The sequence below is a fragment of the Psammomys obesus genome, unplaced genomic scaffold (genome assembly GCF_907164565.1).
Source record: "Psammomys obesus unplaced genomic scaffold, mPsaObe1.curated_primary_1811, whole genome shotgun sequence".
NCBI classification, from domain to species: Eukaryota; Metazoa; Chordata; class Mammalia; order Rodentia; family Muridae; genus Psammomys; species Psammomys obesus.
In genome coordinates, this window is record NW_026596085.1 from 968,979 (window position 1) to 984,543 (window position 15,565).

General features: G+C 53.2%; 1 protein-coding gene across 2 annotated transcripts in view; it reads left to right on the forward strand.

Moving 5' to 3' along the window:
- Nucleotides 1-6,725: 6,725 nt before the first annotated feature.
- Nucleotides 6,726-15,565, forward strand: part of Slc11a2 (solute carrier family 11 member 2) — a 34,290-nt gene continuing 25,450 nt past the window's right edge. Inside the window, exon 1 of one of the 2 annotated variants that reach the window (XM_055627244.1) lies at nt 6,726-6,895. In XM_055627244.1, coding sequence (XP_055483219.1) covers nt 6,847-6,895 — 49 coding nt within the window. In that variant the 5' untranslated portion in view covers nt 6,726-6,846. Of the gene's footprint in view, nt 6,896-7,733; nt 7,794-15,565 lie in introns of those variants that run through there. The other variant, XM_055627245.1, reaches the window with a different exon arrangement.

Genomic DNA, 15,565 nt, shown 5'->3' on the forward strand with positions numbered 1-15,565 from the left:
CTGCACCACACTGCACCACAGAGCGCTGCGCCACACTGCACCACAGAGCACTGCACCACACTGCACCACACAGCACTGCACCAAACAACGCTGCACCACACAGCGCTGCACCACACTGCACCACACAACGCTGCACCGCACTGCACAGCACTGCACCACACTGCACCACACAACGCTGCACCACACTGCACAGCACTGCACCACACTGCACTGCACTGCACCACACTGCACAGCACTGCACCACACTGCACTGCACTGCACCACACTGCACAGCACTGCACCACACTGCACTGCACTGCACCACACTGTACTGCACTGCACCACACTGCACAGTGCAGCCCATGTCGGTTTTTCAATTGTCCAGATTTGTCTTGTGTGTAGTTTCCCTCTTACGAGGAGGTCAGGTAGGCAGGCTCCTCAGGTAGGCAGGCTCTCCAGTAAGGCAGGCTCCTCAGGTAGGCAGGCTCCTCGGGTAGGCAGGCTCCTCAGGTAGGCAGGCTCCTCAGGTAGGCAGGCTCCGGGTAGGCAGGCTATTGTGTGAGCTTTATGTGGAGCCGCGTCCAGAGGCGGACAGACTCAGGTGGCACCATCAGGCTGCCTTCAGGTCAGATTTCCCTCAGCAAAGACCCTGGAATTAGCTGGCCAGAACAATGAGCCACATAGCACACAGGTGTTACAGGGGCTTTCCCAGCTTTTTGATGGATTTGTGAAAACAAGGAAGACATACATTTTAAGCTGAGCAGTGGTGCACACACCTTTAATCCCAGCACCCAGGACAGCCAGGGCTACACGGAGAAACTCTGTCTTGAAAAAAGAAAAAAGAAGAAGGTAGTTTAAATCAACTTGGTTTCTATATGCCCATAATTAACACAAGGCTCTATGCATACACAGCAGTACCTTCCTCGCTACTTGAGGTGTTTTCTGATGTTATCTTTTTTATGTGCCTGATCAGTTATTTAGTTAGCTACAGGTTCTTGTTACATAGCTTAGGCTGTCTCAAAGCTGTCATCCTCCTGCCTCACTTTCAAAAGCATCATGATTACATGGTATTTTCTACTTTACTCTGTCTTCTGTGTCTTTTGGAAGCCGCAGAAAGCCTGCTCAGAGCTTTTGAACGCTAGGCGAGCTGTCTATCAGGGAGCTACGCCCCGGGACTCATACAACTGATATCACAATAACAAACTTGTTCCTGGGCCCTTGCGGTGGCTCAGCAGGGAAGGGTGCCGACACACAAGCCTGGCACCGCGTGTGACCCCTGGATTCCATGGTGGAAGGAGGGAGCCGAGTCCCAGAGCTGATCTATGACCTGCACACAATGCTGTGGCCCAGATGCACCTACACCCACACGCACCTAAAAAACACACGATCGTAAAGAGTAAGAAATCAGCCAAGAGCCAGGTGGTGGTGACGCGCGCCTTTACTCCCAGCACTCAGGAGGCAGGTGGGTCTCTGAGCTTGAGGCCAGCCTGGTCTACAGAGCGAGTCGCGACAGCCAGGGCTACAGAGGGAAACCCTGTCTTGAAAAGCAAACATAAAATAGTAGGTTTGAAGGAAACTAATACGGCTCACTGACATACAAGTCAAATCTAACCTAAAATTTGCTGTCCTAACTATTGAGTGCAACTGATATGTAAGGGAACTATGAGGTGCAATGAATGGGGAGCAATGCACGGTAACAATCCTTATGTTTCTATTATTACTTGCTTTTCCAAGACAGGCTTCTCTGTGTAGCCCTGGCTGTCCTGGACTCACTCTATAGACCAGGCTGGCCTTGAACTCACAGAGATCCATCTGCCCCTGCCTCCCGAGTGCTGGGATTACTGATGTGCAACACTATGCCCAGCCCCCCCCCCCCCCCTTTTTTTTTGAGCCCTTACTGTCCTGGAACTCAGTATGTAGATTAGGCTGCCTTTGAACTCACAAAGATCCACCCGCTTCTGCCTCCCAAGTTCTGTACAGTCACAGTCTTCATGATATTCACAGTATTGTGGGGGAAAAAATAGCAACAAGAGCAAAGCACAGCCTGAGGAGAGAAAGCTGCACGTTCTCAGAAAACACGAGCTGCGGAACGAGAATGCTGGGCTTGTGCACGGAAGGCTGGTGCTCTGCTACGGGGAATCTGGACATGGCGTGGTGGTACATTCCTGTCATTCCAGCACTTGGGAGTCTGAGGCAGGAGGATTGCAACTTGGAGGCTGCTTGAGCTAAATAGTGAGACCCTACACATACACACACAAAATGTGTGAACTAGCACACCCCCATTTTCAGGAATTAGGCCTTCATTGTGAGCTCACACCCTCCTCCTTCTTTGCCTGAAAGCTATTTGGGAGCTGCTAAACCCTTCTAAATGGTGAGGGAGACCAGATAATAAGAGGCATTGCAGCCATCAATAGTACCCTGGGTAGTTTATTGTCAGCTTGACACACGTTAGAGTCCTGAGGGAAGAGGAATCTCAGTTGGCAAAATGCCTCCATCACATTGCCTGGAGGACATTTGCCTGATTAAGGATTGAGGGTAGAGTCCCGCTGAAGAGGAGCAAGCCACACGAAGCAAGCCAGTAAGCAGCACTCCTCCATGTTCCTGCCTCCAGCTCCGGCCCTGACTTCCCTCAGTGATAGCGTGTGACCTGAGAGTTGCAAGCTGAAACAAAACCTTTCCTCCCCAACTTGCTTTTGGTCATGGTGTTTATCTCAGCAATAGAAACCCTAAGTTGATCAGTAAAGGCCAAGCAAGAAGGTGGCAGTAGAAACAGAAAACCAGCCTAGTGAAGACAAAAGATGGGGTGAGGGAGGCAGGAGATCTAGGGAAATGCCAAGAACCTGCTGGTTTGTGTGTGGGGATCACCTCGGACCTGGTTTGTTAGCAGCAGCCGGAGGTCTGCACGGAAAACGCCTTAAGAGGCCATTGCATCCCCTGGACAGCAGCTGCAGAGTGACCACCTGGAGTCACCACACATGCAAAGCGGAGCTGTGGTTAGGGAGGCTGCAGCAGGACACAGAGCAAAGGCCCGGCGAGGACACAGGGGCGCTGTGTGCAGAGCAATGCATGGCAGAGCTGCGGGCAGGCAGGACACAGCACTGCAAAGCATGGCTTCCTGCAGGTGCGGTGGCCATGCGAGGCTCTTCCTCCCATAGGAGGGTCTGACATGAGACCCTGAGAGTGAGCAAGCCTTAGCTCAGAGAACCCTGGCCAGAGCAAGAATGTCCAGAACAGAGGACACTGGACATGAGGAAAACTAAGAACAACATCCGCAGGAGGTAGCCGCTCAGCGCAGATGGGGAAATGAAATAAACTAGCATTGTGCCGTCCGAGCACTTGGGAGGTGAAGGCTGGCCCATCAAGGCCAGCCTCGGGGCTACGTAGGGAGTTCAAGACCAGTCTTGGCTACATGAGAACCTGTCTCAACCAAAGCAGAGAAATACAGATAGGAAGCAGAGCGACTTGCCCACGTTATTTTCTCAGCTGGGGGGGAATTCGGTTCAGGAATATACCTTAAGATGTGCTCTTTCCACAGCTTCACCCTTTGCCTGCAGAGTCTCTAGTGATGGAATAGAAATTGTGTGAATTAAAGAGGACTAAGGGTGGAGCCAAGGAATGCCTCCATGTGAGAAGAAGAGGAGAAATAAGAAAAGCAGGAAGGCCAGCCAGAGGCAGAAGAGGAACAGTTTGCCAACATCGGGGTTCTGCTCTAGATGGCTGAATGTTCTCAATTCAGAAAACAGTTTCCAAAGGGTGACAAGGGTGGGGCCACACAGGAGCAGTGTGGTATCGTGGGAGCAGCTCACTTTTCCAGCTAACTTTGACCTTGAGCTACTGGAAGAAGAGTAGGGAAAACCACCCCCAAGACGGAACCCGAAGGAAGTCTATTAGGAAGAAAACTTGGGATGGATGCTGGGGGAGTGGAAGGGAGCAGGGCTGGGCGGGGGCAGCTGACCTGCGACATAGGACCACGCCCACTGGATGTAGGCTCCCAGGAGGAGCGGGGTGTGGCCGGACGGCCCAAGGCCGGCAGCACTTCAGCTACCAACAGAGAGGATAAAAAGACCTTCACAGCCTTGTGTGGCGGCGCACTACTTTGATCCCAGTGCTCAGAAGGCCAAGGCCAGCGGGCGGATCTCTGTGAGCGTGAGGCCAGCCTGCCCTACACGCTGAGCTTCTACGAAATGAGCTGCCTGAAAAAGCATAGTTGTCCACAGCAAGACAGGAAGGAAGGTCACAGGGTGAACCTGGACCACATGCAAGTCCAGGGCCATGCTGGCCACATGAGACCTTGTTTCAACTCTTCCCTAAAAAGTCCATTATTCTCAAAGGGGGTCTGAGCTGCATTTTGGCATTTTTTGAAGGAGTATTTTCTAAGGCTAGCGGCTTCTAGGGAAGAATGTTCTCGGTGTAGATAAAGCCCAGTTTTGGAAATAATTTCGTATACAGGAGTACAGTATCATTTCTTATCGCCTTACAGTTACAACAGGTTTCACATGGTATAAAACCCATCCTTTACCTGTAAAGCATTCATGGGACACCCCCGTGCACCTGGTCTTTCCTCGTTCCAGCTGTATGATAGGACAGCCCCTCCCCCAGCTTACTGTGTAGCGCTGGCTGGCCTGGCACCCTCAGGGGTCTGCCTGCCCTGCCCCTGCCCCAAGGGCTGAGACCCCAGGGGAGCACCCGCCTCGTGCGGCTCGTCTGTTTGAAAAGCACAACAGCAGCAATCAGTGACGGTTTGTACTTGTGTTGTTGCTGGCTGTGCGCAGCACCCAGCCCCTGGGAACAGAGCAGGCTCTCAGGACATGGATGTAAAATGAGGCAGTTTGTTAAGAGGGGTGAGAAGTGCTTGGAAGGCCTGCATGGCTTGGCCCTGGAAACCTGGCTGGGGCCACAGAGAAGAGAAGACACAGGTGCAGGAAAGCTGGTGGAGTGCGATGAGGAAGCAGGATGGGGACCACCAGCCTGGCAGCAGCCCAGAGCTGTCTATTAGGACAGGAGAGAAAGGTTAGCGGCTCTGCTAAGCGGGAGGTCTCTGCAGGGGAGCAGTCTCAGGCTGACCTCCCGGAAGCTCCAGTGCTTGCTGGACTTTCCTGAAGAGCTTTGCCAGGTCCCGTGGGTTTGGGGCTTCCCTGGGGTCCTTGCCAAAGGAGTCAGGATAGCCAGAGTTGCCTTTTTAACTTATTGTACTGGGTGAGTGTGTGCAGGCCTGTGTGGATAGAGGCAGCTCCTGAGCATCCTTTCTTTCCTTCCACCTTTACGTGGGGCCTAGGCTCGAACCCGGCCCACCAGGCTTTGCTTGCTCACTTTTCTTGCTGAGAACTCTTATCTCCTCGGCCCCGCAGGTATTTTGAGAAGCCATGAATAATTTTCCAGGTGAAGATGGTCCATAGCAGTAGTAGCTAGTTTTAGGAAGCTGCAGAGAAAATGAAAGCATGAAGAAACCCTTGTCATGGTGATGAAAAGCTGAGGAAGAACCTCACACACAAAGAGTGCCTGGACCAAGACCAGCTCAGGCTGCAGGCAGGGCTGGCGTGGCGGGGGTCAGGAGCTGAGCTGGGCTCACTGGAGTGAGTCTGCTGGAGAACACTGGACCAGCGGTGTGTAAAACCCATTCCTACTTTCCTGATTTTTTTGATTTTTGTCTCTGTGTAGCCCTGGCTGTCCTGGTCTCAATTTGTAGATCACACTGGCCTCGAACTCCCAGTGATCCACCTGCCTCTGCCTCCCTAGTACTGGGCTTAAAGGTGTGCACCACCATGCCTGGAATGATTTTTGTTTCAGTTTGTGTGGTGTGTAATGATGGAATCCAGAGCCCACACTCCGACACCCAGCCAGGTCCAGACCCACTTCTCCTTCTAGAGTTCCTACATTCAGCTCTCTTCTCTGCCAGGTTTTCTCCGTGGAAGGTTTTATGGGTACTTCTATTTTCTGAGGAGGACAGGTTGTGCCCAGCTTAATCTGCAGAGGCAGCACTGCCCCAGGGGACGGTCTGATAGCCACCAGGGCTGGAGGCAGATCACATCTTCGCTTTTTGCGCTTGAGTGAGCCGGGTACCAACACCTTGCCCTGGGACGCTGCTCAGAAGGCCATGGTTCCCGGCACTGACACGCTGCCCGAATGTCCAGCCACCCGACTGCTTTTCTTTCCATTTGCTCTTAGGTAGCCTCAGTGTTTCCAGGAGGCAACTTCCCCCCATTCTTCACGCTTTCTTGCCCCTGCACGGAGACTCTTGCCCCGGATTTCTGTGTTGCTGCCTCAGGACCTTTCCTTCTCCGCCAGGTTCTAAGTTCTGGTCCCGCCTCGCTCTGCTGTCTGCCTACGGATCACCAGTGACCAGCAGGCACCCACGGCTCCTTCAGATCCGGAGATACAGCCGGGCGGCGGCGTTTTCACCTACGCTTTGAGCCTCCTCGTAATTGCACCAGCATGGCACGTACTCTGGAAAATCCAGGCGGCTCTGGGCTAATGGTTTCACCTCCTATCTCAGAGGGGCAGAGTCCCGAGCACCGCGGAAGGAGTCCCCGGGGAGTGGCATCAGAGGAGAGCGTTCGCTCTTCGCTGCACACATCCCGGTGGCCGCCACCCATTGCCCGCCTCCGGGTCCTGCCCTGCCGACCGGCACAGAAACGAGGTCCCACAGGAAATTAATTAGCTCAATTAATCTCCATTAATAACCAGGAGTGGCCGCAATACCTGCCTCCTTCTCAAGGCCAAAGATGACGTTTGCTTGTGCTCGGGAGGGCGCGGTCTGGAGCGCCCGCTCTGCCTGGACCGGCCTGGGCGTCCTCTCCAGCGAGGGAGGCGCTCTAGGCCGCGTATATAAGGCTGCGCCTCCCCGGGCCGCCAGAGCAGCTCCGCACTATGGGCAAGAAGCAGCCGAGGCCGGCGGCTGCTCCCAACTGTGAACTCAGTAAGTGGGCAGCGGGCCGGGGCGCGCACACCCCGCCGTCCCCCGCGGGCCTCCCGGGGGCGGGCCGCGCGGCTCCTTCTGCTCCTCCGAGGTTGCCTTTGCTGTCAGTGTAGCTCTTCTCCTTTTTCAAAGCTTCATTTACTACAGTTTATTCACTTTGTGTCACTCTGCACGTATTTGACTGTCCGTGTCCGGGTTCGCCCTCTCTTCCTGTCTCGCTGCGGACCAGTCGCCCGACCCTCAAGCGCGGGGCCGGGGCTGGGGACGGAGCGGGGCCGCCTTGGGCAGGCGGGACAGAAGGTGTCGACAACAGCCAGCCGGGTGGAGAACGACTCACTGCGGGGCTCGGCAGGTGGACGGCGGATGCGGCAGAACTGGCTCCACGGGTCGCCGTCTCTCGGTTCCTCCCAGACGTGGGGTGTTCCTGGCCCAAGAAGCCCGCCACGGCGCCTTGCTGTCGCTGTGGCTGCATCTCGTAACCGCCGTCTCTTAGGAGGAAACGGGCCTGTCGTTGCCTAAAGAGAGATGGCGGGAACTATGACAAAATTTTACGCCCCTGACATTCCCGGACTGGGAATTGCCAAAGCGTGGAATTCGGCGGGTTTGAACCGCCAGCTCCGTAGCGCGCGGGGCGGAAGCCGGACCACGCCTCCGCCTCCGCCCCGCCCCCTCGGGCCCCGCCCCCTCGGGCCCCGCCCCCAGGCGCGTGCCGCGTGGGCGGAGCCCCGCCCCCAGTCCGCCGGCCACGCACGCTCCGAGCTGCGGGAGACCAGCCAATCAGAGGGGCGGAGCTCCCGCCCTGCCGGCCAATCGCGGGAGGGGAGAGGTTGACGCGCTCTGTGCTGGGCTCCTGGGATATGGAGTCGCCGGCGCGGCGTGTCAGGGGGCGGCGGAGCCGGTAAGCGGAGGCGCTGGCGGGGTCGGGGGTTCCGGCGGGCGGGCGGGCAGGCGGCGGAGGGCCTCCCGGATCCCGAGGAGACGCGCAGGGCTCCGGGCTCGGCACAGCGCCGGCGGTCACGGGCCTCGGCCTTTCCCCGTGCCCGGGCCGCAGACCACCGCCCCTTCCCCAGCGGGCCCGGTGGGCGGCGGGACCCGGGTCCGGGGTGCGCAGGCTCGGCGCGCCGCAGCTTCCTCCCGGAGCCCGGGGTCCGGCTCCCCGCCGCCTCCCGCAGCGCAGCGCAGCGCCCTGGCCGCCCAGCGGTCCGCCCGAAGGCCTCAGGCCTCGGGTTGAGTGATGCTCGGTCGCCCGGCCGTGCCTGCGGCCCGGGTCCCTGCGCCTTCCAGGCCTCGTTGCAAGCAGGAGCTTGCAAGCCGCTCCTGCTCTGCGGCTTCCAGGGCCCGGTACTTGAAAAACTCGCTCGTGTGAAACTCCACCTTTGGATTCTTTGTCCGTTTCCAGGACTTGGTTGGTTCACCACACTATTGGGAAGGGCGTCCTCAGGACAGAAGTTGAGTTTCCTCTGAGTGAAATGGAGACACTCCGTTGTCCTCTGCTTGGCTTAAGGCAGCAAAAGCAAACATATGGCAGGGGAGCTCCTAGACAGGAGATGGGCCCTGTCTAGGAGCTTCCGTGTGACCCGTGGGGAAAACACGGAAGCTGCCCACCTTGGGCACCATGACATCTCCAGCCTCACCGAGTTCCATCACTTCTTGCTGTGTTAGCTTGTTGTTCAGGCTCCTCAGGCTTTCGTCTGCTTCTCACACTTCAGTGAGGGCGATGGCAGGATCTTACAGGGCTGCTGGTGTGAAGTCAGTTAATACCTGTAAAGTGCTCAGGCCTGTCCCCTCCACCAGGCGTTTTTATTATTGCTGGAGTCTGCTGTTTCCTAAAGGCTTTGACCTTCTCACTAGTCTTTGCTCAGAATCCCTTGGGCAATTGCCAAAGATCCCCTAGGCCAGTGCTTTCTAGCCATGTTATTAGTCTGCAAGTGCAGTCAGCTACAGGAGAAGAGGGACGCTGTGTTGACAGTTCCTTCTTACTCCTTGGCTTTTCTTTTTGAGTCTACATCTTGCTAGGGATCTCTAACTGGCCTGGAGCTTGATGTGTGGACCAAGTTGGCCTCCAGCTTGCAGGGATCCTCCTGCCTCTGTAACGATAGAAATATTTACTACCCAAGCTTTGCTTCTGCTGAGCTCATTAAATAGATTGGAAAGTAACGTTCTAGGTTACTCCTGCACTTGCTCTGTTGGTAAATGGAACCCTGAGATTTCACTGGTGTTTTTTATTAGATATTTCATTCTCAGTCTTGCTTGAGCTGAGAGTTTATTTTGGACACAGACCTTCAAGGCCATGGCTGCCGCCTTTTCTCACATGGTTTCTTTCTCACATTCCGGGAAGGCCTGTGGGACTCAGAAGGGGAATTCCTGAGCCTCCCGCCAGCATTCTGATTGAGGGAAGCTGGATGTGACTCCGATTCTGCCCTGAGGAGAGCAGAGGTCCTTGTGTTGCTCAGCAGAGCTAGCCAATGAGCAGCTTTGGCTCAGGTGTGAATCGGTGAGAAGCAGTTAGAGAATTGTTTCAATAAAGAAGGGTCTTTATTCTCTTTGACTATGAAGCCAAGCGCTTGGTCGTATTCTGTTTTGCTGGAGGTCTTCATTTTCTGCTATGCAAGCAGGTCTTCATGTCAGCCTCTTGATTTCTTTTGGGTGTTGGAGAGCGCAGGAGTTGAGAAGAGGCTGGCTTTCCGTATTCACTCAGCTACCTTGTTAGCTCATCGCCCGCTGGGAGACTTTCTTTGTAGAGAAGCACAGGTACGGCAGCAAGCCCACTGGCCATTCGCAGCGGTGCTTATCTTTGTATTAAGACAGTTTAATACTTCTTTAGGTTGAAATATATTAAAATTCATGTATAAGATGAGGAGGCCACAAGTTAATTATTAAAATTTTATCAGGTTCCAAAGAGCAGAAGCTGTGGAATCTTTTACTGTGCATTTGTCTGCCTTGACACATAATTTTTCTTTAAGAAAAGAAGGTAACATTTGAGGGTAATACTATTAGGATAAGTGGGTTGGATATGACCTAACAAAAATCATTCTTCAGATTTTCAGGAGAAAAGCAGTATAAGTGGCAATAAAGACAGGCAAAATATCTTTTGGGTGTCAAGAGGTAGGTAATATGCTTTTGGTGGGTTTCTTTTTCTTCCGGGAGAGAGGACCTTTGAAGTCCAAGCCAGGTGACCAGGAAACACTGCTATAAAGCCATTTAGAAGGAGGTTTGCAGGAAGCTCTCTGTCAAGAGTTGGGAGGAACAAAGACCAGGGAGAGGTCCATGTAAGCCAGGAGTGGCCTGGCTGCTGACAGTCAGGAAGGTTTTCAGCCTGCTACCCGCCAGCCATGCACCCGCCCTTTCTTTTTTCCTGAAGAGCTTTATTCTATTATTTTAATTATAAGTATGTGTGTGCCTGTGTGGGGCACGTGCACAAGAGTACTCGCAGGTGCCCACCAAGGCTAGAGGTGTCAGAGCTCCAGGAGCTGGAGGGCCAGGCCACCTGACTCACTGCTAGGGGCTGAACTCAAAAGAGCAGTAAATGCTTTAACCTAAGCCATGCCTAGCTCAGGCCCTTATTTCTAAAGTCACGGTTGATAAATAAACTTCTAGCAGATCAGTACTTGACAGCTGGGCCACAGTTTTCTCTGTTCTTATCTTTGACACCCAAGCAGGCAGTTCCATTATCAACTGGACTCCTCTCCCAGGTCTTCACCCCTCTCCCCTCCCTTCTCCCCTCCCCTCTCCTCCCCTCTCCCCTCTTCTTGTCTTTCTCTGCCTGGGTCTGTGTGTTTCCAGACAGGATCTGGCTGTCTAGTTTAGACTGGCCTGGAACTCTGCCTCCTGCTTCAGTCTCCTGAAAGCTGGAGTTATAAGCATGAGTCAGTCACCATGCTGGCTTTTTCCTTTTTCTTGCTTTTTAAATGTTTGTTTCTTTGAGGCAGAGTCTCTGTTTGCAGTCCTGGCTATCCTGGCATTCCCTATGTAGGCCACACAGGCCTTGAACTCACACAGCCTGCTCTGCCTTCCTCTCAAGTGTTAGGATTAAAGGCTTCTTGAGAAACAGAGAAATCCTATCTCCAAAACAAGACAAAAACAAAAAGATAGAGTAGAGAACAACTGAGGAAGAAACCTGACATTGACCTCTGGCCTTCACTGGTACACATACACACACACACACACACTCACACACACACACACACACACACACACAGTTTTTCTTTCTGTCTCAAAGAGAACTGAAAAGTCAGACTCAGGTGAGAGGCAGCATCCTGGGTGCTGAGCTGAAATTGTTCTCAAGCAGGAGAAAGTAGGAGGAGAGATGAATTATAGTCCCCGTGTCTGACCGGCCTTCAGAGCGAGCTGGCCCTGGCTCAGGTGCAGTGGCCTTGTGCGGTGGGGCACCGTGTGTGCTCTGTGACCTAGGTGTGTTGTGTGGAATTCAAGGTATTAGAGCAGAATCAGGCAGGTAGAGTGGATTATGGTTTTAAGGTCATTTTCTAAAGCAGTGTCTCACGTAGCCAAGGATGACTTTGGATTCACCTACCAAGTGCCGTGACCTAAGCCACCAGGCAGCCGTGATCGTGATCGGACACTGAGGATCAGCCCAGGTTGCGCACTCTACTCACTGAGCTTCCTCAGAAGCCCTGAGGCCTTTCCTCAAAATTCCTCTTGAGAAGTAGACAGAAATCAGAACCCACCCTTGTTTTTTTCCCTCATCTTTTGTTTCATGTCAGTTCTTTTTGTGTTTGTGTTAGGGGGTTGTGATCAGATCTATGCGCTGGTGCTTGCTAGGTAAGCACTCTGTCATTTTCCAGCCCTCAAATTCACTTTCATTACAGAAAGTAGGATAAAAATTGTTACTGTATTTTTTCCTTTGTTGAGACAGGGTCTCATGTACACAGGACTGGTATTTAGCTCACTAGGTAGCTAAAGGTGATCTTGAATTCTTAAATTCCAGATCCTCTGCCTGTACCTTCTAAGTCATTCCGGTGACCGTATGTGTGAGCCACAGGTTTGCCTTTGTGTGTGTGTGTCTGCGTGTGTGTTAAGCCAGTCTCTGTGTACCAGTGGTGTTGGAGACCAGGTTGGTCTCTAATTCAAAGTCATCCTCCTGCATGGTGTGTGTGTGTGTGTGTGTGTGTGTGTGTGTGTGAAGGTATGGGACAGCATGCCTCTTTTAGTTTACATAATCCTAAACTGGGTCCTGCCTGGGATGACTGTGTGCATCTTTTTCTTTCCCTTCACTCCCAGGAGGTACAGATAGATTCCTGGAGATCATCAGAAATCCTTGACGGGAAGTCTCTGAATGGGATTAGTCTAGGATTTTAACAGAAAAGGAACACTGTGTCCTTAAAGGGAGGAGGGAGGGGCGTTGCTCAGCACCTCGCACACAGGGGCTCCCGGGTCAGCCTCCGACACTGGAAGAGGGTGGGAGTCAAGACACTAGCGACCTCGTAAGTGGCTCTGCTTGAAACTATGAGAACAGCAGCGGCAGCAGTTTGCTCTCACTCGTGGAAAGAGTTCACTTATGGAATTCCCACGAGAAGCGGGCGTTGGCGAGGCACGTGGTGTGAGTAGGACTGACTGTCCTCTTCAGCCTCAAAGGAGACTTTCAGGGAACAGACTGGGTAAGATTTGAAAATCTGTCTGCTCTCTTCTGTGGGTCCCCTCCTCACCTTTTTGAGATAGCATCTTGATGAGCATCTTCAGGCTGGCCTTGAACTTGTGACGACCTGCCTCATCCTCCTAACCGTTAACGTTACAGGTCCTTATTCCTTGTAAATGCTTGTGTTAGAGAGGTACTGCCAGCCTGAGTCTGATCCCCAAAGTCCCCAAGGTCCAAGGCTAGAACTGACCAACTGACCCTGCAGTTGTCCTCTGACCTGCACAGGCGCACACATGAACGCTACCAACACATGCGCACACGCACATATACAAAAGGTTTTAAACACTTAGGTGCCATTTCTGGGCTATTATTACTTTGTAATTTGTACTTTGTGACCATTAGCGTCTGAGGAAGGCATTCAGAAGAGGAGGCGGCTTAGCCGTTTACCCAAAGCAGTCCTGTTCAGAGTTACGGAATCCGTTACTGTGAAGGAATTACAGACTGAGTTTGGTTGCTGTTATGAAATGGAAGGCAGGAAGGGAAAAGGAGGTCTGGGAGATGGGGAGATGAGAGGCTGTGTCCAAAGCTCACCGTCCTCTCCCCAGGATGAGGGTGGGAATGACAGAAACTTTCTTCTCTGGCTCTTCAAGTAAATGAAGTGGCTCTGGTGCCTTTGTCTCCTCCTGGGGATCAGTATTTAAACTTAACTGTACATGCATACAGTATTTCATCCTTGATTTTGTTTTTTTGAGCTAGGGTGTTACTGTGCAGCCCCCGTGGGCTAGAACTTGCGAGATAGACCAGGCTGGCCGCAAACTTTCTGCCATCCTCCTGCCTCTGCCTCCTGAGTGCTGGAGGTGCAGGCGTGCCCCGCCACACCTGACCGAAGGTGGTGTTTAAGGTAATCAGGCTTTCTTACAAAAGTTGCTGAAGGGTTACAGGGAGAGCCCAGGCAGGGAGCTGCTCTCCTGAACAGAGATGTCAAGCTGGGCGGCTGTGGCAGGGCTGGAGGCTGGGCAGCCGGTGCTGGGGTGGGGGCTGGGGACTGGGTGTCGCAGGCTGGTGGGTGGGGGGTGCGAAGCTGCTTGGCCCAGAGCCGGAGGAGCCTGGAGTGGCTCTCTAGCAAGGGGTGTTGCATTCTTTGTACTTGAGTGGAAAGCCATCATTCCCCAACCTGAACACTGTGTGCACACTCAGGCAAAGGAGGGAGGTTACGTTAGCTTTAGGCTGGCCGTGCGCCCGCCCGCCAGGCAGCTGGAGAGCTCATCACCCCTCGGAAGCTCCTTGGAGACAGCTTGGCAGAGGGAGAGCCGTTCTGAAAGCTGTGGCCGTCTGTGGTGAGCTCAGTTGAAAATGAACTAAGGCCTGTCGCTGTATGTCACAGGAACGCCTGGGTTTGCGCCTCAGTGCTACATACTAGTGCTCGGTACTACACTCAACAAGAAAAAGCAGTACAAGGACCCGGGGAGGCATTTTGGTTGCCAGAAAGATTACGTGAGCTCAGTTCTGCCACCGCTCCCGTCCTTTGTTCCTACGCCTCCCTCCTTCTTCCTGCCCTCTCTGCCTAGAACGCACCATTTTCCTGCTTCTCCTTCCCAAGCACTGGGTTCCAGGTGTGAACTACTAAACCTGGCTCCCAACTGCCTCTTAATTTTTTTTCCTTCTTTCCTTAGTTTTTTTCTGGTTTTGAAACAGGGCTTCTCTGTGTAGCCCTGGCTGTCCTAGAACTCTCTCTGTAGACCAGGCTGGTCTCCAACTCAGAGACCACCTGCCTGTGCCTCCTGGGATTACAGGTGTGCTCCATCACTGCCAGGCTCTTAACTTCTTTTAAAAATTTTATTCTTAAACGTGTGTGTGTGTGTGTGTGTGTGTGTGTGTGTGTGTGTGTGTGTAAGAGAGGGAAAGAGAACACTTGGCACTCCAGGAGTCAGTTCTGCTTTTCCACTATCCACCGTGTGAGTCCTGAGGGCAGCGTTCAGGTCGGTCAGGCCTTGTCAAGCAGCCGCCTTCTTTACCGCACAGGCGTGAGGCGTGGTTACCAGGTTTTGCTCTGTTCCTTTCCCGTGTGCTGTGTAAGTAATAGCATCTCATTTAACCAGCTGTTTTCACCTGGCGAGATAGGCTGCCGGGATGTGTAGACATGGTGTTCGCCCCCTGCGTGCACGCAAGCACGCCTCGTCCGTGCTGCGGCATCCTCGGGCCCGGGCGTTCTCAGTCTGCTAGAAGCTTGGCTGTAGCACAGATGCATGTTTCCCTTGTGTGCATTTTTAGGGTTCATTGCTGTGCCAAAGGATATGCAAACTTGAATTTTTAAATAAAAACGTGTAATAGGAAAGTAAAGTGATCATTGTCTTTACTTGTAAACCAGCCTTACATTTTTATTTAGTTATTTTTTTGGCAGCGTCTCACGGTGAACCCCGGCTGGCCTGGAACTCATGTAGAGCAGGCTGGTGGTGAGCTCACAGAGGTCTGCCTGCCCCGAGGTGTCTGTGGTAGTTAAGCATTGCTGGTTGGTGTGTCTGCTGTGACCTTGATGCAGGGGGATGACTGAAACTAGGCGGTGAAGTGGTCCCGGAGGGCGGAGCTGCTGATGGTCATTTGCAGGCTATGGTACTGGGCAGCACCAAGCCTGCCTCCCCTCTCTGCCCCTGCTCCCGTGGGGCCTGCAGGCGGGAAGCCATGGAGCTGTGGCCGAGTGAGCACTGCTGGAGGCTGTTTTGACTAGTGTGCTCTGCAGACTTGAGAGAAGAGCGCAGGCTGTGCGCTCGGGGTAGGAAACCGCTAGAGTGCTGCAAGAAACTTGAGGATTTAACCTCCCGGGCCGGGAGGCTGAGGTGTGGCCAGGCCTCATGTGCCAGGCCAGCTTGGGCCACAGAGTAAAGCCCTATCTCAAAAACAGAAACAAAACTGAAACACAAAACAAAACTTATCCCAAAATATTTCCAATTTAATTACCCGAGTACTTGTATTAGGCAAATATACACAACTGCTTCACTTGTTTGATTTTTATTATTATTTTTTTAAGTTGTGTGTGTGTGTGTGTGTGTGTGTGTGTGTGTGTGTGTGTGTGTGTGTGT